This window comes from Perna viridis, chromosome 8 (assembly GCF_037379345.1).
Source record: "Perna viridis isolate PV_CMFRI_1.1 ecotype Kerala chromosome 8, ASM3737934v1, whole genome shotgun sequence".
Lineage (NCBI taxonomy): Eukaryota > Metazoa > Mollusca > Bivalvia > Mytilida > Mytilidae > Perna > Perna viridis.
In genome coordinates this window covers 8583639-8607428 of record NC_142452.1, presented here as the reverse complement: position 1 = coordinate 8607428, position 23790 = coordinate 8583639, and the positions used below count along the sequence as shown (strand labels likewise).

Genomic DNA, 23790 nt, shown 5'->3' with positions numbered 1-23790 from the left:
TTAATATTTTCTTTACATTAAATGTTCTTGCCGTGATATGGCCCTGGTCGCTGAAACGGCATTAAAAAACAACAATCAATCAATCAATAAGTCATGCTATTTACGCCAGTAAACAAAATCAATAAACAACTCTTACTTTGAAAATTCTGATTAATAAAAAAAAATACATGTGGTTGACCTCTGACCTCTTATCAGTTCTATGCCATGATTTACCCGAATAAACCAGTCATTTACTTTCGATGCTCATATTGTCTACAAATGTTAGACGCAAAATAAACCATTTGATGTTAAGTTAGGAGGAAAACCCCTATGAGATTATACTTCGTCATCAATCCTAGAAAGAAAAATATTAAGGGGGGTACCGGTCCTGAGTACAAATCGAAAGAGCTGTCTTAACATTTCATACGGGCGGATCCATATATTTACAAAAAAAGGGGCCTTGATTCATATGAAGAAAGGGGTTCCACGCTATTATTTGTTCATTTTTGGCCAAGTTTTACACAAACTGATAAACAAAATGGTGACACAACCCCTGAAACCAACCTGATGTATCCGTCACTATTTCGTGCATTTCAGAACAGCAGCATTTTTCAAAAAAGGAGTACGTCTTTGCGTTATAAGACCGCTATGCCAAATGAGTACGTTCTATTATTTATAGCACAGAATGCATTATTATCCCTTTTCCTACTAAACGGGAAAAACGCCAATTCAAACAAACTAAAATCTGACTGCTAGGTTGAAAACAAAATGTGAAATGATTTTTAATCATGACAGATTTTCGTCTCGTGACATCGGAAGGAAATAACAAATAAAACACAACTTTGCTGAGATGGTGGAATACATGTATATAGTAATGTAGATAATCGATTTTCCAAAAAATGTGTCAGTGTGTGGTCTGGTGTAATTGTTATTTGTAACAGTGGCGGATTTGGAGAATTATCTGAAAGAGGACGCAAAAAATATTTGATAAACACTTTTCATGCGTGAATATTCACACACAAAAATACGTTATTTTGATAATTTTTTAAATTCATAAGGGAGCGCCCCGTCCCCTTAGATCCGCCTATTGTAATAATCTATAAAAGGTGTCTATGCGACAGTTTGTAGCAGCCGTCCATATAATGCGTCTATGCGAGACCCGATAGGGTAGTCAGTTATAGCTTATCAATTGAGAAGATGCCACGTAATTTTTGTGTGATATTTTGAATTAATGTTGTCTTTCAATCGCAACCAGAATTCTTAATTTAAACCAAAGAGTTTAATGTCAACGATTAACAACAACAAGCCTGTGTTTAGATACATTTGAAATAGATTTCGGTTCTTTCCTTTCATATCAATATATTCATTTTTTTTTGGGGGGGGGGATTTGACGATTATTTGAGACGGAAAAAATTCAAACAATCGATGTAAATTGATACAGTACATGAGTATTTTGACTTTTCAGATAAAATGGAATAAAAGACTCGGGAAGACGACACAATCTACCAGGAACAGCAGCTTTCTTTCGTAGTTAAAACTATTTATCGACAACCAACCAAATAGCAACAGACATACATTACAAATAACTGAGAGTAGTCAAAGAAACCAAGGTTATAGCGGCAATCAAAAGAATGTAATCCAGGGACAAAGTAACAAAAGCAAATGCGCAACTCGGACTCCACTAAAAACTATGAGCATGTACCAGGTGCACCGGTAGGGTAAGCGTCCTCTGCTTTTCTAGAAACACCCGCCGAGTTACTCATAAAAAGTCAAGTCCGGGGTAGACAAACGAGGAAAGGAACACGATGACACGTTGAACAAATCAGTTGTCATGTCGCAGATGGATACACCGTAACAATCCACGTGTTCATGGTGACGACCATAAAACTTCTGTAGTGATGATTTCAATCCTGTAGCAACATCTAAAGAGTGCATTTATTGACCAATCTACTACATCTGAAGAAATAATAATATAGACAAAAGTAACTGCGCTTGAAGGCCCTGTTCCTCCTTAATAACACCTTCAGATATTTGGACAATATCATAACAACGACAACTTCAATATTTATACTAAAGATACGATTAATATATAGAATCTATATTTACATCCTTGTCTAAAAAGAAATACCCTGTACAACTTTTTTTGAATAAAGCAAACATTTATAATCAGGAATGTCCGTTTCTTGGTCATAGCATTCATATCAATAATGGTAATTTATGAAATTTATGACAATAAAAGGGATATTTTTTCATTTCATATCGTTAGATGCATCGTCCCCTTGTCCAAATCATATGGTGTTAACATATTATCGCAATTGATTCGATTTGCTCGAATACGAGCCGTAATCGTAGCAATGTTTCGAACTTTAACAAAAAAGAAATCTTAATATAACAGAGAAATTCACAAATCACTAGGAATTAATTCTCAAATATAGATGAAAACGATTTTAAAATACATGGCCTATTAATCTACCACCCTATATTTCATGGCAATATTTTTCACACGGCACGGAAAACTTAATACCCACCCAATAAGTTGACTAACACGTTGAATAGGCTGATTAGTGAGGTATATATGATATTGTTGGCAAATCGTTGAAGATAGCATTCTTCAGTATGTACACATTGATTCGCTACTAGGAGATCTACATAAAAACTATATATTTAAAAGCAGTTTTCGGTATGATATGCCATGATGGGTTTTGTCCTATTGCTTGACTTGTGATCGATGTACCGTGGTAATTCACAAGCCCGTATATGGGAAGAATTGGTTGATAGGATTGATATTACATTCGATGAGGACATAACTTTATGTAGTGGTCTGAAGCTGTCATGTCAGTGAACTGCCAGTGAAAGACATAATACTTTCCGGATGAAATCTTATCCAGCGGACATAATCTCACATCATTTTTTTTCTAGAGGATATTATTTCACTATGAAAATTTGTCCACACCCATTAAATTGTTACCACTAATTGAATAATTATATTTACTATAACTTATTACGATAAAGCTAGATGTATTCCTAATTGTACACAGGATAATATTATTTTCATAGTAGAGTATTAAATAATATCCAGAAAACAGTTCGCATAGGGTGAATAGAATTCATAATTGTACATAGGATATTATTTCATACTATTAAATAATATCCTGAATATAATTCACATATGAAGTGTGAACACAATAATATTTGTCAATTATTTTTTTTCCCACAGTGGCCAGTCTTAGAAAGGGGAGAGTTGTGATCACAATTAAGTATTTAAAACCCGCCCTTTCCCAAGTCAAGAATCATGGCCTGTGTATGTCTTGTTTTGTTTCGCTGTACATGTGTAATGTATTGTGGCCAGCTGCATCCTACCCAGTGATAGAAGGGTCCTCGTCGTTTGTTGAAGACCATGCAACGGGTGACCCTTAGCTGACATTTTACATCCCATTGAGTTGTTGTCTCGCTGACATATTCACCAGGTCTATTCTTCTTATATGTATAACATTGATTAGCATTTTTTTTTATTCTTCTTCGAAAAATCAATTAATGGGTGGGTAGAAATTTTATTCTGGTCTTTCCCCCACAGTCATATTTTCAGTGACTGGAACCAAGGATTTATATATATATTTAACTCTTTGCTGGAACCAGCAAACCAAAATATATGTGATGAAAAATATTTCAATAGACATATTTAACTATAATTTACATTTAAAAAGTCATTAAACGTTGATTATTCACTATTATATGACGTCTGGACTTTTCTGCTCTATTTTTACCAACGTTCGGAAAATGTCCGAGTAGTTCCGATCAACACCTATAGCAATACGTTCCTTTTCCCTGAATTACAACTCCCCTATTTTGCTCATTGCGAGGTAAAAATCTCTTGGCAGTCTTGCCCCATTCTTTGATTTGTACATGTATATGCACCTGTTTACTTCTACTAAAGTCAGTCTTAGTACTGTCAAAGGGTGTACAAGCTACATACAAATTGTATTATACCTCAACTCAAGGAAAGATGGGGGGAAATTGTGCGAACTGCGATTTTTTCTTCAAAAAAGACATAAAGAGCAAAACCTATCACCGATATTCTCTGGAGACTAAAGTGTCAAAAGACTCAACACTAACAGCGCGGGACATCCTTTCATTTGATTCGACTGAAGCTTTACCTTTTGTGGCTAAAGTAAGACAAGGGTGGTTTCTATGTGCAACTTGCTTCAGAAAGGTGGCAGATATGCACAAATATCGAAAGTCTGTAGAAGACTTTTGGGAAAGAACAAAGCCAGGAACTTTTATGATGCATTACAAACCTAACAAAAGTACAACAAAACCTGAGGTAAGTACTTAGTTGTAGGTTTAAAAAATCTATATACACTCATACAGGCTGGAATACATGTACATGTACCTACCCTAGCTTCATGTAGTTGTCTACAAATTGTACATTTTTACACGAAGGAGTTATTTTTGTAAGACTACTAAATAAAGACTCGAATGATTCAAAATATGAAAATGTACACACTGAGAAAACTAATAAAAATCACACTGAAAACTGGTATAAGTGTACATGTATATGTACATGTATTACACTGAATACATTTAGTAATTCACTACATGTACATTACAGTTTGTTCTCTAGTTTTTAACATCTAGGGGTTTATGTACCCCCTGCCCTTGCATTTGAGGGTACTAATGATCAACTGTGTTTTTAAGATAAAGACCACCTTTGCACTCTCCAAAGAAGAGATTGTGGAAAACCATAAATCTGTGCTATCCTCTTTTGGTCTCTCTACCAAGGATGATGATCATGATTTACCGTCTATGTACTGGATTCCTAAGCTCCACAAGAATCGATACAAACAACATTTCATAGCTGGATCTTCAAAATGTACCACCAAACCTCTTCCAAAACTTTTAGCTTCTATACTCACAACTGTCAAAGAGGGTCTGCAGTCCTACCACAACACTTGTTACACCTGTAATGGTATTAATTCAATGTGGATTCTGAAAAATTCGAAAGATCTTTTGAAGACGATCAGTTCAAGAGTATTATCTGAATATAATAGCCTTAAAACCTATGATTTTTCAACACTGTATACTTCTGTTCCCCATACTCGGTTAAAATCCCGACTTAAAAACATTATACATCATTGTTTTTTCCAAAAAAGATGGTACACCTGCATGTAGATACAAATATATAGTTCTTGGTAGAGATTCCTCATACTTTGTAAGAAATAATTCCAAATCATCTTCCAAATATACAGAGGAAGATGTTTACAAAATGCTGGACTTTTTGTATCGCACTAGAACTTTAACAAATAGGCTTCTGGAACAGGATTATGTTGCTACAAGATTGAAGTCATCACTACAGAAGTTTTATGGTCGTCACCATGAACTCGTAGATCGTTATGGTGTATCCATCTGCACCTTGAAAACTGATTTATTTAACGGGTTATGGTTTTCCTTTCCTCGTTTGTCTACCCCAGACATGACTTTTTATGAGCAACACGGCAGGTGTTTCTAGTAAAGCAGAGGATCCTTACCCTACCGGTGTACCTTGTCCATGCTCCCAGTTTTTTGTGGAGTCCGAGTTGCTCATTTGCTTTTGTTACTTTGTATATGATTTTAGTTACTCTATGTTCTTTGTTGTGTATGTCTGGTCTTTGTCCCTGGATTACATTCTTTTGATTACCACTATAACCTTGGTTCCCTTGATTACTCTTGCATTAAGTTAGGCTCCTATTGAAAATCATACCCAAGTAAACAAAAATGAAAAACTTAAAAATGCAAAATGCGCTGTTGTAAAATGTACAAGGCTATACAAAATTCGAAATCTTTGAAATATCTGTGGATAGCCATCTCGTAGAACTCTTCTATCTGAAAGAAGATTTAATCTAAACTACAATGTACTATGCCATTTCCGCTTCACTAAAAAATAAGTTCTTTGGTGTAACTAGAAAAACTGAGTGAGAAGTTCCAATTGGATCATAAGTAGACTTTATTGATTTTTACTGATACATGTAGCTTCACATTAGCTTGTGATGTCACTAAGTCGGTTTGGTACTGATACATTGTACAAGTACATTTACTTATTGATTTGTAAATGAAAAATATTTCTTAGATATTTCTTCAATCCTGTTTTTTTAATTTCCGAAACATGCTCTCTTGTCAAGCTTACAATTGCACAAATGATGAAAGAGAAATATTTAAAAAGTTTTTTGAACGACAACACAAATACTCTTCGGAATTAGCCATTAGATTTTCCACAGACATACTAATCTTCTACTTGCAAATCCAGTTGTTCGTTAGCAGTCTGTCTTTTTACTCAAATACACTCAAATACACTTAAATACACCCAAATTAAGATGGAAATGCCTTGAAATGCTGTTATAACGGCAGTTAAATATATGTCCAGGTTTACAAGTGGTGTTATCTGTAAAATGAATGTCAGTTATTTTTATCATTTTCATTGTTTTTGTTTAAAAAAGGTAGCATAAACCATAAATACATGTAAGTAGAACAGTTATATCTAATGATATAATGGAAATTCATAGAGACTGACTAATTTGAATTGCAATAAACACCGACATCAGATGCTTTTTTTTTCAAATAAAATATCAGTTGTGCTGAAATTTGAAATCCAGTACAGAAATTTGTGTCATATCCGTCATTGTATCTATGTGTTATAACTGCGATGTCAATGCATAAGACATAAATATTTGGGTATTCATGATTAATTTGCCCTGAACATCTATTTAACTGCGGTTTAAATAGTACATTAAGACATTTACATGTTAATTTGAGTGTATTTGAGTAAAAAGACTGACCTGTTCATTAAAGTTGCCGAACAATTGCTAACATGTTGTACCGCAATCTATTCTTCTGTATATTTGGGATGAAATTATAGGGAAAACAATCAAACTTGTGCTTACTTTGGCCACCGTAATTAATTACTTATTTATCTTCTCTTGACAAACTGATTTTGTGACATCACAGCTCAACTGATCATGGTAGCACTCATAGGTGCGGGAAATTCAATAGACTTATAAGACACTATTAAATACATTTAAAAAACAAATCCATCCATACCAACAATATTACATGTAAGTGTTAAAGGTGTTCGATCCTGTTATAATGTGTAGTATAAATAAAATTGATGAATTGATGAATAAGTAAAAATATCATAGTTACATGTAGGTAAAATACATGTACTTTATTATTGAAATTAAAAAAATTACATGTACATGTACTCAGACAAATACACTACATTTGTCACTTTCTCTTTTGATATTTACAAATATTATGTGAATAATATTCAAGATCGATAAATTTTTAAAATGAATAGGATGAGACTAGAAATTCAAAGATTAAATTAAAATGGATATTATTAATATACGTGCATGAATGTTGACTTGCTGTTGTACTTGCATGATTTTAAATGTAGGTGAAAAAGTGTGCTGCAGTGTATGTACACATGTACATGAATCGCTATACTGCTTTACAAATTGGCTTATTTGGTATTTTTGTTTACATTTGTAAACTTTTGTAACTACATTTGTACATGTACATGAATATCATAATTGATACTTCTAGGGCTATTTTGATGACTTGTAGGGATTTTCATAGTCAGATGTTATAAAAAATATCTACATGTAAATACGATCTCTTTTCACATTTTCCATAAAAGTTGCATAAATTCCACTCTATGAGTTATTGCATGACCAAAAGTTGCAAATTTGGTATCATTTGATAGATTAATTTTCTATATTATGAAACCTACAAAAAAATATTTTCATGTATATCTACTCAATTCAGGTTATTCAATAGGTACGGTTGTACATATATGCCAGTCATTCATCATATGTGTTTTCTTGAACCTAAAAGACTACAATAAGGATGTTAACACATACAACCATGTTATTGGAAAACAAATTGCAATACTGTGAAAGTACTTTTGTTCATTGTGTACCAATTTTTGTGGTTTTCATGTGTAAGCAGACTACGAAATTTGATTCCCAAGGAAAAGGAGATTCCCATTGATAAGTATATAGGAAACCTCAAAACCATGAATTCAACAATGTTGTGTTTCTTCCATAATCCATGGAAATTGGTATCCACCAATTCAAGAACTTTCACAGTACTAGTATATCCTCTCCCTAATGTCTTATGTTTAAAACCCACTGTGTCCTACTGTAGGAATTGTGACATTGACAAAGCCAAGGTTGATCCTTGCCTACATCTATGTAGACAATCTTTATTTTTTTTTTAAGTATGCTTGCAATTTTTTAGTGAGGCAGTACAGACTGTGTTTACATTTACATTGTACATATATGCTTGAATTGCTGGAATTTTACATTATACATGTACTTTTCTGCATGTAAGGAAGAATAGCTAACTATTGAGAAATCACGGTTGGCTTGTTGTTCATAGAGTACAAAACTCTCCTCTTTTGATGGATCATTATGTCTGCAGCATCCATATATGTTCTAATTCTATGGAAATGACAGTGTCTTTCAAAAAAACAAAAAAAAATGTTATTGATTTCCTGTTGCATCCGTTAAAATGTGGCTAAAAAGGGTTCCTTATAAATTTTCTTTTTTTTTCTTGATAGGTAAAAAGAAGGAAACTTTTTGAAAGAAAACCCTCATTCAATAGTTTCAAAAAGACTGTAAGAAGACCTACAAAATGGGATCCTATAATTTGTAACATCATGCACAGAAAATATGCTGCTGCATTTAGAGGCTTGTATAATGCAACCCCTGGAACTAGAAGACACTTTCGTCGGCTTGTTAGTAAATTGATTTGGAGAGAAATTAATTCATTACAAAAAAATGAAGATTTTCCATTGTTTAAAGACTGTACAGCAGAAAATTTGTCCAGATTTACATGGGAGGAAACTTTAGAGGTGATGCAACAAGAAGCCCCAATTGCTTTGTCTGTTCTGTGCTGTCTTGTTTCTCAAAGAGAAAGTCAAAAAGACTCAATGCTGCGTAAAACAATCAACCTAAAAACTTCCATTGGCATTGCCTTAGCCATTCTTCTTTATGGTAGATATCCTCGTAAAGCAAGTTTTTTCCCCACTATGTTGTCCATTCAATTATGGCAAGGAGGACTTAGGAAGGAGACATTTGATCAGCTTAGTGGTGTAAAACTTAGTTTAGGCTATAACAGGACAGTGGCTACAATTCACAAATTAGGAGAAGCTTTCAATTACCGAGCAAAGACTTTGAACAAAGAAATTGATATGGAATCAACTAATGTCCTGTCATTGACTAATTGCCAGTCACGAGATGATGATCTTCAGCTTGCAATAAATAACTCAGGTTTTAATCCAACTGATGAGGATGAGGTTGGCTTCGACATTTCTGATGAAAATACATCTATATCAGATGGAAGCTCCTTTATTTCAGAGGAAGATTTAGAGGACGAAGAAGAGTATGAAGAAGAAAACGAAGAAACAGAAACTGAATTTCCAGATTATATGAGTAATAGTGATAGCGATACTGATGAAGAAACAGCATTGAGTCTGGATGAAAAGATGTCTAATGTCTTACTCAATAAGAATATGTCTCAGGTAAATTCTGAAGTTGAGAAGAATACAATTCATTTTTTAGGTGATTGGATGTGTATATGTGTATGTACATGTATCTAAACTACTGGAGGTTAATTCCTGATATTTATATGCATGCATGTTCTCAATATTTACATATGTTAAAATGAACATTTTTCCTTTGTTTTTATTGTTGTATTTTTTGTCAGTCTACTGCAGAGGTACTGATAGCATTATCTTGCTTTGTCACCAGTTGGGCGACATGTGAGGAAGGGCAAGATTTGATGCTGGAACTAGTTATTATTTAAAAAAAATACAACTAGTTTACTTCTTTAGTATCATTTAATGGCAAGTTGAAGTACATGTACTTTTATCCCAAATGTAAGCAGTATGATGATAATACAATAGACAACCACTATCAGTGCTATGTCTCAGGCCAATACAGCCAGTGTCAGACCAATGACTTGGCCATTGAAGAAATTGCCATCTAATAATATCATGATATTGCTTCATATTCAGCAAAATATTAGTCAAAAGTAGTAATGTAATTGTGTAGAAGTATTGATTTTCGTTTCGAACAAATACGCACAAAAAATTATTTTGATCACGATGGTAAACTTGGTAATTGTTTTAATCATAAAAATCAATACACACAAATATGTAAATTTGACAGATCTTCAAAAATTAACAATCGTGAGGTTAAATGTGTTTACAGTAACCGTTTATACGTAAGTGAAATACTAATTGTTGTGTTTAAGCAGTATTTACATTTGTATTGAATTACTGATATCCACTGGTTTCAAATCTTGCCCTTTTAATATCTCTGCTGCCACAAATGTATATATGTTCTACATTATTTCTATAAATTTTTATCTTCAGAATCCTTTTTCAGATAAAGAATACTAATAGGATCAAAGTTGTGCCTATTTTATTTATTTTTTAGTCTTCCTATGAGAGAGAAATCAGTTTGTTATAGCCTTGAGTGTGTGGTTTGAGAACCAATAAAGTTTCTTAAATTGACTTGTATTTCTGAAACTTTACATTGGTTGAATTAAACACTGCAAGGTCAAGGTCATATTAATAATTTTGCATTGATTTAATACTCCTGCTTTACTGGCTGGGGTCATTATGAAGTGATTTTCATGTCCACTGGGTCAATCATACATGTATCACTTGTATGTCCATGTTACACATACTTTGTTTCCAGATGACATTTTTCTAAGAACTACTGAACAAAGTTATTTTTAAACTTTAATTCAGTTGAATATAAAATACTGGGCAAGTTAGTACCTTACTCTGCGAAAAGTAAATGTGATTTTCTGTAGTTGAGGCTGTTTAGCTTATAAATTTCAGGGCTATTTAAGAGAAATTTCAATTGTTGACTTGCCAGAATGTAGAATGCAGGCATATTAATTTTTTAGGGATTCTTTCAAATGAACATGTATCAATTTTGGAGGTTTGAAAAATACCTCGCATTTCATTTATTTTTCATGCCTAGCATCATGAAAACAGCGAAACAATTACACAGGGGAAATGAATTGGTTAACAGAAGTCAACTACTTGTACAATTTCAAAGATTCTGTTCATCTGATTCTTGACATAAGTTATATCTGCACACCTTAAACAAAGTCTGTATACGGCTGTGCATGACAACATCTCTGAGCAAACATCATTATTACCTTTCAAGATCAAGCAACATCTGTTGTAGTTCAGGCACTCATAGGAGAGTACATATCTACAATTAAAAGATTTTAACAGAATTATGAGTGTTCTAGGTTTTTTGAAAATTTTCGGTTCAAAGACAAGAATGAAAATTAATTTTCCATAATCAATGTTTGCTTTCCAAACTTATCCTTTCAGAAACTGATTTTTTTCCTGTCAAAATTAACTTTCACTGACAAAAAAACTCACTTGCCTTTGGGGCCAGGAAACACTGCAAGGGGTGTTAGCCCCTTTTCAATTTTGAGAATCAGTTAAGCAGGGGTATCAGTGATCACCAGATTAATATTCCACAGTTGTCATTAGGACAAATGTTATCCATTACCCTAACCCAATGCTATTTTTTTTTCAACTAAAATAATGAACCCTAAAGAATTTGTAGTCATTTTCAATAAGCATTGCTAAAGTCAGAATGTTTCTTCCAAAGACTCAATGAAAAAAAAAACCCTGTCTATCCTATTTTTTTCAAAAGTGTACCAATAATTGGAAACACACAAAATGTTTTTGACTTCATCTTTTTAAATTTGGTGTTAAAAAATAAGAAAGAATGCTCATTCATGTAGTTTTATTTCAAACTGTGTTTGCAATTTGCATTACAATAAATACAAAATGTATGCACAGCAAATACAGTTGACCCGAAACTGACAAAAAAAATACTTAACTTGAAAACATTTTTTTCCATTGCTCCAGGTTCCAATGAAGTCGTTTGTGAAGTTTGATGTTCAGGATGGGAAGCAAGGGAAGACATGTTACCTTCTGACAGATTACCAGGATGATGGAAAGTCTGGCTTCAAATTAACTCTAATAGATAACCAACAAGTGTGGAAAGGCAAAGGTATAATATAACAGTCAAATCTAACTTAGCAACAATAATATAACAGTCAAATCTAACTTAGCAACAATAATATAACAGTCAAACCTAACTTAGCAACAATAATATAACAGTCAAATCTAACTTAGCAACAATAATATAACTGTCAAATCTAACTTAGCAACAATAATATAACAGTCAAACCTAACTTAGCAACAATAATCAATTATAAATGACATGTTTGAAATATCCCTATGTAGTGCATTTTATGTAAAATTTACTTTATATAACAGTGTTCTCCCCAGGATTTTTGGATAGCGCTGTATTCGGCACCCATGACACGACATTAGTAGGTCCCTTATTTATAAATGGCCACATGATTTTGGTCAGGGTTGAGTTACCTTTGACCATCGTCAAGTTTTGATTGGTTCAGTTCATAGATATTTGTATCTGATTGACACCTTCCTTAAAATTTCTTTGTGGCCAGGTGGGGTGACTGATTAAAATAAAATTTTTTCGGCAATGTCATAATAATGATTTGCTTCAGACACCTGTGTCGTCATATGGTGATCTACAGAAAATGGTGTGTTTACTGCTATTTGTTGAGCTAAGTACCATAAATGACCTTGGGGACAACACACTTCCTGTCATTATTGATTTTTAATCCTCATGTTAAACTTCATAGCACAGGTAGCAAGATAGCACTGTATGCAGGTCAATACCACAGCACTCTAACTCGATAGCACTGTAAAATGCAGCGCTTTAAGGACCTGGGGAAAACACTGTATAAAGACCATTTGTCTTATGTGTTTGCTAACCATTTAACGGTTTGACTGTACATCTGAATTTTGATGGTTCTTGGACATATGCAATTAAAGCCAAAAAGGGCCTTAAATTAGCATTTTTCTTATGTCTAGACAATAAACTGACTATTTATGTATGAATCTCTTTGTAATTGTATCATGAGATTTTAAACAACCAAAGGAAGGCTTAGATTAATTTTCATGGGGTATGACTTGAACCAATTAGGTATTAGGGGCCAAAAAAGGGGGCAAAAATTTTTCTGATGTACAGACAATAATTTAAATAAATGTGAATGAATATCTTTTAAGTTGTACTACAACGTGCCATATCACTAAATAAAGACTATAATTGATTTTTGGGGTTTGGACATGAGCTGAGTAAGAATTAGGCACCACAAAGGAGCATAAACAAGCATTTTTACTTATATCTGGATGATATCTTGAATAAAGAGGAATGGATCTTTTTGAAATTGTAACACAAGGTGCCATACCTGAAAAGGAAGGTTGTGATTGATTTTGGAGGTTGTAAGTGGAATTATATAGGAATTAAATGTAAAAAAGTGACTTCTTTGATTTTGTTCAAATTTTTATCCTGTGTCAAATGTCTAATCGCAATAAAAATATCAATGCTGATCAAGTTTAAATGGTATGTTCATACTTACCCAAATCTCATATCAAGCTGCATCCTGCAAAGCATTTTAGACATTTCATCGCTCCAGATGTTCAACTGTTTTATTTAATCTCTTGAGCCTGATCATGACTGGCATTAGTCTTTAAGATTGTGCCGTAACTTGAGAACTTGAGTGTTTGGCACAAAATTCCGAAAAATATTTTCCAAGTACAAAGTTGCTATACAAAAAATATGTAAAGAGTCCTACATGTAGGTGTGTATGTAAATTATTGGAGTAATTTAACATACATGTAAATAGAACATAAGCTCAATACACATTATTAGTTCATATGGAACATAAAGATTAAATACCAATCAGTATAAAATTCAGACTGTGCCAATGCATGAAAATGAGTGCGAAATACAAAATGAAGTGACAAAATTTTAGGTTTGTGTTTGTTATTTGCACAAACTAGTGATAAATATGTGAAAAGTAATGATAAAATTTTTTAATATCCTATATTCATCTCCAACTTACATCAACCACATCAAGAACAATAACTCTTGCAAAGTGCCAACATTTTCAACGTACAATCTATATAATTTATATATGAAGGAAGCAAAAATACTAAGTGACTAGCTAAGGCTGGTTATGTGATCCGTAATTTTTTTTTCTGAATAAGAAATAAATGTGAATATGGTGGGTTTTTGAAATGCATGTGAATCACCTCTTGTCTGATTTTTATGCAGACTGCTATTCAAATTAATTGCCATAACCCCTTTGATGATCTTATGCTAGTTTAAGTTTTTTCCATCCTGTTGATGTTTAAGTCTTTGTCCTGCAAATTTCAGTATTAGCAGATGATTTAGATACTATGAGGCTTAAGATAAAGATGGACTTGGGAACATTTACCAGACAGACTCTACAGGCTTTAACCAACAATGAGACATATGATATCAAATTTAACTATCAGATAATCAGAAAACTAGATGATGATGAAGTGGAGCTGGTGTGGAAAAAACATGTCCCCGTAGAAGATATAACTGTTAGTATAACTAGCTTCTCTGTTGTTTAATAATTGAATGTTATATTTTTGATGTTTCATCAGTGTATTAGAGTGTGGACCATTACCCATTTTCAGCAGTAAAAAGCACTAGCACTTCATGTCCAAAGTGTGCCCCTGGTCATTGCTTTTACACACTGATGATACGTTCAATTTATGTAATTACTGTTTATATGTTTCTCTTATTTTATTTATATTTTATTTTAGATGTACATAGAAAAAAGGCAGTGATCAATAAAAGTAGTTCTATTATCTACTGAGATAAGTTTTTTATGACATGCGCAATAAAAGCAATTATTCTTATATAATATTTTCTGCCTCTTTTTACATGTATTAAATGTTTACTGTAAGCCATGGCAGTTTTATTTTCATTTTGTTCATGGTAAGAGCTGTATCAAGAAAATAAAACTTTCATGAATATTTTTCTCTCAAAGAACATTATACCATAAATTGGGGAAAGATAGCGAATTTAAAACTGTGCCAAAGTAAATTGATCACAGGAACAATGAAAACAAGATGGTGCTAAAATATCCTACATTTAATTACCTGTCTAAGAACAATAGGCGAAGTAATATGGTAGAGATGTCAAATTAGGTAAGCTTTGTGTGGCTGACTTAAACTTTGTATGTAATGTAACCAAAATTAGTAACGTACAAATGGAAATCAGGAAAATTCCCATTCATCACATGTCAAAACAAAAACAATTTGATTCATGTAGTAAAAGAGCAAATATTTCTTTAGTTGACATTTCAAATGGCAGGTTTCTCATATTTAAAAGTACTATGAATTGCTGTCCTGTTTTGTCTAAAAGTCAGAAAATGCCCTGTCTCATACGAGGTGCCTACAAAAGGTCAATGACCAGAGTTAATAATTTCTATCTTTATACTGTAAAAAAACTACCATACAAAACTTTCAGATCACAAAGCACTATTCATGGGTTTTGTAGATTTGACACTCAAAAAACTTGATTTTCCAAGAAGTGAAGTTTTTAGCTCACCTGGCCGAAGGCCATGTGAACTATTGCCATCACTAGGCATCCATTGTAGTCGTCTATTGTCATCGTCCATTGTCGTTAACAATTTTTCTAAACCCTTCTCCTCTGAAACTACTTGACCAATTGGAACCAAACTTGGTATGAATGTTCCTGGTGTTATCCTGCATAGAAATGGAGTGGGGATTTTTGATTCATGGAAAAACATGGCCACCGTTACTAAAAGCAGAACATAGAGGTCAGACAGTAATTTTTCATGTATATCTCCAAAATCGTTAGGTTTAGCCAAATTCTATCAATAGCTGAAATGATTCTAATTTTAAGGACTACAAAAGTCTTCAGGCATAAAAGTTGTCAGGCGACTCCTTATAAGAGTTATTGCCGTTGAAAGGGGAAAAATGAGTTTTTGATTTTTACATTTTTCAGCCATTATCTTGAAATCTATGATAGATAGAAAGAAAATTTCTATTGCTGAAATGATCCTTATGAAAAGTCCTACCAAAGTCTTCTTGAGTCAAAATTGTGGACAACTTCTTGTTAAATTTATTGCCCTTGAAAGACAGAATTCAAATAGGTGAGCGATTCAGGCTCCTGGGAGGCTTTTGTTCATAAATGCTTATCCAGTTTTGTCCAAAATAAATATCAGCATTGTCATATTTCAATGAATAAATGTACAAACAATTTTGTTTTACAACCTTTTTTTTTTTACTTTTATTATTTTGCTCTTACAGATATTGTTCAAAGACATATGGTTAAAATTAATGAAAACACTAGGGAATCAGAGACTTACATATACTTATGACACTGACAATACCTCAGGGAACTCAAGAAAGAGCTCTATCAGTTAGCTGAAACATATTTTTGAAAATTGTTAAGGATTTTAGCCCACCTTGATCATAGGTCCAAGTCATTCAATCCATGTGGAGAAATACACTTATTTATAACTGCTAATCTTGGCAGGAATGATTTTAGGAGGAACCACAAAAATGAATTGATCAGATGATGTAGCCTGAATAAGCCAGTTTTGAATTTTAGATGCGAGATTTAGTTTTTTATGAGCCTCTAGTTTATTCTTAATTAATATCAATTGGAAATTATTTAACAATTAAATTACATGCTCTAATATTATTATACTATGTACAGTTTCAGCTTGGTAAAGTTGTTCTACATCGATCAGCCATGCCAGGTAACATGATCAGTGAAGTATTAGACCACTGTATAGAGTGTGCTAAATCTCAGAAAGCAGAGATTGACATGCTGAAAACTGACAACAGTAGGTTATCTCAGGAAAGGATTAATGCATTAAAAGTAAGTAAATTCAGTTTTTCATTCTTGAGTGACAGAAATGTTTTTTTTAAAGTGGGTCAAAGATAGAAATGGCCAGGTTGCCATAAACTTGAAAAATATACCAAGTTGGTAAACAGGAAGTAAAAGTAACAGACTTGAAATCACATCCCACAATATGGGACCTGATACGAAAGTTGTATATGAAATTTCTATTGGTGTGATGTAAAGTTGCTGAAAAAAGTGTTATGAAAATATGTGTAGTATAAAAAAAATATCAAATTTTGTTAAAAGTGTAAAAGAAGAATAATCTTCCTTTTAACAATTACTTGTGGGTGACAATACACATTGATATGCTGTTTATAAAGGTTTGAATTATTAAGGGTTTAATTATAAATAATTGTATGTACATATTAAGCACAGATTATTGTGAGTGTAGAAGTGCATATCTGCCAACTAATATGATTTAAAGGTGATTTACTGGAAAGTTTTACAACTTTAAACATGTTCAAATTGCACTATGGACAGACACTGTGAGAGGTAATTTTTTCATTAAGACTATATTACACACTTGAGCTATTAAGAATTAAACACCTGTGAGAGTGTAGGATGGGAGAATCTCAAATTTGCATGAGTGAAACTGGTGTTTGATTCTTTTTATCACTATGAGTTTGTTTTCTGATTTAACTCAAAATGACCCACATTATACAGCTGATCTGACATTTCAATGTGGCCAGTGATATGTCACAAGCAGGTGTAAAATGACCCACATTATACAGCTGATCTGACATTTCAATGTGGCCAGTGATATGTCACAAGCAGGTGTAAAATGACCCACATTATACAGCTGATCTGACATTTCAATGTGGCCAGTGATATGTCACAAGCAGGTGTAAAATGTTGGTTACTTTAGAACAGTTACTGGATAAGCAAACTGCTGGAAATAATCAATATCTGTCTATTCTTACTAAAATTTATAGAATTTTTAAATACATATTGGAAGGATATAATTGTTTACTTACTCTTTATATAATTGTGTCACATTTTTTATGGGAAAGGCCACATGTTCTGTCTCAACCCATGGGTAAGATAAAGAAATCTTGCACAGCTAAAAATAGGAATTTTCTTGTCTCTTTAGTGTGAAAAAGGTGTAATAACCAATTAATATTCAATTTAGTATTTCCATCAGAAAGTAACCAAAACAAAAATCTTTACTCTAGTGCAGTTGTGATGTACTTAAAAAAACAGACCAGAACAATTTCACATGGCGTAATCCATTATTCATTGCATTACTCTAGTGCTTTGTCTCAAGTAACTTTTTTACAACTTTGTTACTTTTGTCTTTAAAGAGATTAGAGAAGTGTGTAGTAGCTAAAGAGGATTTAGAAAGAGAACTGTACTCAAAGGTATGTCCAAAGTATATTTATAAAACAATAACGAAAACCATCATTTCTATAGATCATTTACTTGCTAATTACATGTATCTGCCCCAGAAGAGGCTTCTTTAATTAATTGCTCACATTTTTACCTGACATGGTTTCATTTTTCAATTTTTTCACATTAATAATGAAAAATATTCATTTCAAGAGGTTAGTCATTTAATAGATCTAATCTACATGATGTCACAAAATTTTGACTCAAGAAGTCATATTTCTTATAAATTGGTTTTAGTACAGTAAGAAATATATTAACTATTTGATAACATTTTTTATGGTTTGTAAAAAGAATATGTTTATATCTAGAAATGTTTTTTATTGTATGGGGTTATCACAAGTATCATTGTCTTCAGTGGACACTTGGCTTCTGTGAAACAACTCCAGTGGTAGTTGGTGGATTTTTGATTGAATTTTAGAACAAGGTTTCCTACCATTAAAGAGTTATTTAATTTCAGAGGTAACAGGGATTCTGATTGGATAAAAAATTTCGTCCATCATCTCATAGAACAAATTTTGTAATAAATGTGACATCTTAAAACTATTTTAATGATTTACTAGTTGAATTTTGATACTTTTAAATTATAAGGAATGACTGTTATATTGTTTCGGTCTATTTAAAATAACCTCAATACCTGTGGTGTACACTTGAAAATAACCTGATACGCATGATATTTAGTGTGCATCACTTGATTGAGGTTATTTCTTCATAGACCAAAAAAATTTAAGTCATTCCTTAAATGGTTAAAACAATATTTAGGGTTATTGCCCTAATTGTTTAGGAATAAACAAAAGGGGGCAAAATTATCATGTAATCAAATTTGACTTATTACTCAAATAAAAGTACCTGAAGGTTCCGTACCACAAAACTAAGAGGCTAAGATTGGGGTTTTGACATAAACTATTTAGTTAAGGAATGTTTTTAATTTTTGTTAAAGTTATTTTATGTAATCAACTTTTGGGCATTTTACACTTCATGAACTGTAAAGTGAATTATGAACAAGCACAAATTCTCCTTAAGTAGGTTATCATGCATATATCGGTCAAAAATTAGAAACTATCTATACAATTTTATTTCTAAATGATTTCAGTCCAAATTCAGATTTGGTCCTTAAAACATTATTTTGTTTAAGACTATTCAAGTCATGGGCTGCAGTCCAATCAACATTAATGATGTCACAGTACCAATATGTTGCCCAAAGAGACCCAACCAATGAAATGACTAATGGCAAATCACATTTAATTTTTACTTACAAGCTAAGAAGGGGCCAAATAGAAAGATTTTTCTGGCTTCTGTACATGTATATATATCTGTATGTCATTGTACTGCAAGGTTCCACCAGCAAGTCAACAATATCTACTGTAAAATGTAATGTAAATTGCATGAAACTTTTTAACTGGCTTGTTCTTTATGTATTTACAGTTTGCTGCAATTCTAAACAGTAAAAAAGAGAAGATAAGAGACTTAAAAGAGTCAGTAGGTTAGTGCATTATCTACTATATGATAAAGTAAAGACTAGGAATGAGGGAAGGTTTTAATGAGTAAGGGATGTATCATCCACCTCAACACTAGAAGTCAGTATTACCTAACCCTAGTAACATTCCTCTGAATTTTATGAGTTACTTGGCAGGTGTTATTAGAAAAGCACAGGACGCTTACCTTACCAGTGCACCTGGTCAATGCTCCTAGTTTTTAGTGGAGTGCAGACTGCTCATTTACTTTTGTTTCTAAGTATGTGCATGCTACTTCATCTTCAGTGTTGACTGTGTCTGTTTTCTTTGTCTTGTCATTATCCCATGATTATGTTCTTTTGATTACAAGTCAGATTCTGGTTCCCTTGATATCCCTTTGATTACAAGTCAGATTCTGGTTCCCTTGATTTCCCTTTGATTACAAGTCAGATTCTGGTTCCCTTGATTTCCCTTTGATTACAAGTCAGATTCTAATTCCCTTGATTTCCCTTGTAGAATCAACATGGTAATCCATTTACAGTGTGTTGATGTAAACTTAATTTGAAAGCTGTTGTTGCTAACATTTTTTCTTATGCTGTTCTTTTTAGAATAATCCCATTATACGAAGGGTGATATTCATTTAATTTGTCTAAAATCATGTGAGATAATCTTTCATGTGACAAAAAGACAAGTGTTTTCAGTGTACTGGGTAGTTGATTATAGAGAAACTATAGATTTCAGCCTTCAGTCAACATTTGCTTTTTCTGTGCATTTATGTACTTTTTACAATGGATTTCAAAGAAACTTGCACAAATCGAAGCTTGAGTGGCAATGAAGTCGTAATTTGATTTTGACTTAAATGACAGAACCTATTAGTCTAAAACTTTGTCCATATCATTTTTCACAGGTATAGCTGTAGACCATAGCAATACAGGACCAGGACCTTCTTCTGATGTCTCACAAAGTAGAAAAAGGTCCACTATACCAATTACTCATAGGTTTGTTTAATTGTCACATTGTTACATTTTAATTTTTCATTGATTTCTGTGAACTCAGAAAATTACGCTTTATTGTTTTAAACTATTTTTATAGGAAAAATAATATTGACATTTGGCTCTGGCCCAAGTTATACAACTTAAAATGTCTTCTCTTTTACACAGCACAGATATATAAAGTGCATTTAAGTGACAAAAACCTTTAAATTTCTGACAAATTCTACTTCTAACAATGTCACTAATGGTTTGGAGTGTTTATACATGGTTCAGATATTTACTTTAAAGGGAAATCAAGGAAACCAAGATTAGAATATGCAAGAACAATAACCAGAAAATAGACATGCACAACGAAGTACATGTAATAACTAAAATAAAATGTACACAGCACCATTGACTAAGTTCCCCACTACTCCTACAACATAAGAGGTTGGAATTCTGTTCCTCCATACCCCAACCTCTTACTTCCGAATGCCATATTGCATAACGCTCATTCTGCCGTTTCTTGAAATCGGCAGAATTATAGTAAACTATTTTCCATTTAAAATGTTTTATACAGTTTCTTTACCATTACACGGGAGAAGGTGACTAAACTTAAGAAACACAATGACCTACCTGATGAGAAAATCCAGCACTACTGGAAATCCTTTGTAAAAGCAGTTTAAATGAACTTCATATTTGGTTTTTAGCTTTTTGAGTGTGTAATTCCTGTTGATAAAATTACAGATTTTAAAATTTGCTGGTCATTTTGACAACTGTCTTCATTACAAATATTTTCTAGGTATTTAACAGTTCCGGTAGGTTAAATTTCTTTTATGTAAATAAAGGACATAAAGTATTTTAAAACACGTTTAGCTAATTAACATTTGCGGTGGCTTTCAACATGTCAGATGCTAGAGGTTAGGATGGCACCAAGTCAGAAAATAGCTTGCCAGATAACCTCTTGCATTGCTGGAGTAAGTTCACCACTAGAGTAAGCATCCTCTGCTTTTCTAAAAACACTCACCAAGTTGCTCACGAAAAATAACATTTAATGAGTAACAGTTATGCAGTCACTCTCGCTTATCAATTTGCATGTTACTATTTTTAGTGATGATGATGGTGACACTACTGATGATGAAAAAGTAAGCTATGATTAAGGAGACGAAAACTTTTCATTTGTGGGGGTTGGGCATGTAAATGTTAGGGTGTCTGTAAGTGTATTTATGTATGTCATAGATACAGGAAGTCTGTCACATAACATAATTACAGTTTGAATTAATTTCTTTAATTCTTGGTTTTTAATATCTTGGTTTCTTTAATTTTGAAAGAGTTGGTAGTAGATACATTACATAAATGTTGGGGTAACTTAATTCTCAAGTACTGAGCAAGGATTTATGAATGAATCTCTAAAAAGTTTTAATTTCTTAGATTATCAAGTTTTCTTGTTCAGCATTTCTTAGTGAATAAGGGAATAAGGTTTATTTCCGGAAATATAATTTAACTTTCTGATATGTAACTTGGTGCCTCCCCATTGAGAGATTTATAGATTAATAAGTATTTATGATCTTTGTTTCTAGTCTGGTCCTTTAGAGCCACCACCACTCCATTCAATACTACAGTAATCAATGAATAGGAGAATCCACCCATTATAGATAGTTTTTATAGTTTCAGTGTTCAGATATTTCTTATCTTTGCCAAGAGATACAATCTAAACAAAATACTAAAGTGAATATTATAAATTTGACCTTTCCAGCTTAGAGAATTTCAAAGGATGAAAAATTTAAAGCATTATTATTTACTAATAAGAGGGTGTATCAACATTTGACAGTCTTTGTCTCGTTCCACTCAATGTAGCATTGATACAGTTATTACTACTTAGATTTTCAACTTGTCTTAGATCCTCGTATCCTGTGAATATATTTCCCAGATAATGGATTAAAATGTATCAAGGGATGATAGTGGATTCGTTAGTGGGCACGGTTTTCTTTTTATGACAAGGTATTCATTATTGGGCATGGTTTTCTTTTTATGACAAGGTATTCATTATTAGGCATGGTTTTCTTTTTATGAAAAGGTATTCAATATTTGGCTTGGTTTTCTGTTATGTGCCAATGTCAGGTGAACACATTATCTCATTGATATCCTTACTTTATATTATTTTTACTCCCTAGCCCACACAGAAGGTAAAAAGATTAAAGACTAATGTGTCTGTAGATGAAGATTCTCTGGTACTTGATGATGGCAGTGATGGTGACAAACATACAGTTGTAGCTAGGTAATTCATAAATCATGTAGATAAATAGATACATAGATAGATAGATAGATATATAGATAGATAGGTATAAATATGTAAGATGAGATTCATGTCAGGTTCCACAAAGGTGTCCAATTTCACAACAGGTCTGATTATATTGTGACGTCAGTTCATGTCTTGGAAATTATAAACAAGTATATCCTACTATGACATGGTCAGTTTCATAAACATGTCCAATTTGATTGTGCAAACATCTCTGTTATAGACTAATCCCCACATCCAAGATTATGACAGGAACTGTGCGGCATCGCTAAGTTTTATGCCATCCCATGGAAAATTAGACTCTCTTGCATGTTTGAATACCAGTATCTGATGTTGTTCAGTTGTATTACGACTATGGAGTCTATGTTTCTGCTCTTCGATGTAAAATTATTTATTGCCAGTTGGTACAGTTCCTTGATTCTGTGAGGACTTCAAATTTCCAAATAAAACTCTTTTTTCTGTTCAAAGCAAAACCAAGGTTGCATGGCTATATAAAATATCAGGCCATTGTAACTCAAATCAAGGTACTAGCAGCTGAATTATTTGTCGTTAACAGATTGAAAATAGTTATATGCTAAGTAGTCTCTGTTGATAGAATTAACCTTATTATTTGTTATTTATAGACCAAAGCGCACTAGAGAGACAACCAGAAGAACTCCAAATTCTAAACCAGTTTTACCTAAAGTATCCTCTAAAGACTCTAACTCAAGGTATGTCATTGGTATATGTTATTGATGTCTGTTAATAGGCCAGGGATGATAAATAAAATACGGGAAACGCATGAACTTATTACGACTTCAGTGTAAAAGTTTAATGTTAAGTTTTCTGATAAGTTCATTTCA

General features: G+C 32.8%; 1 protein-coding gene across 1 annotated transcript in view; it reads left to right on the top strand.

The window, feature by feature from the left end:
• Window positions 1-3812: 3812 nt before the first annotated feature.
• LOC148609193 (uncharacterized) overlaps window positions 3813-23790 on the top strand; it is a 21932-nt gene continuing 1954 nt past the window's right edge. The window contains exons 1-11 of the mRNA XM_088542611.1: window positions 3813-4300; window positions 8573-9535; window positions 11921-12065; window positions 14307-14500; window positions 16653-16817; window positions 18143-18199; window positions 19650-19707; window positions 20586-20676; window positions 21761-21794; window positions 22824-22927; window positions 23572-23658. Coding sequence (XP_088398737.1) covers window positions 3983-4300; window positions 8573-9535; window positions 11921-12065; window positions 14307-14500; window positions 16653-16817; window positions 18143-18199; window positions 19650-19707; window positions 20586-20676; window positions 21761-21794; window positions 22824-22927; window positions 23572-23658 — 2216 coding nt within the window. The 5' untranslated portion in view covers window positions 3813-3982. The remainder of the gene's footprint in view (window positions 4301-8572; window positions 9536-11920; window positions 12066-14306; window positions 14501-16652; window positions 16818-18142; window positions 18200-19649; window positions 19708-20585; window positions 20677-21760; window positions 21795-22823; window positions 22928-23571; window positions 23659-23790) is intronic.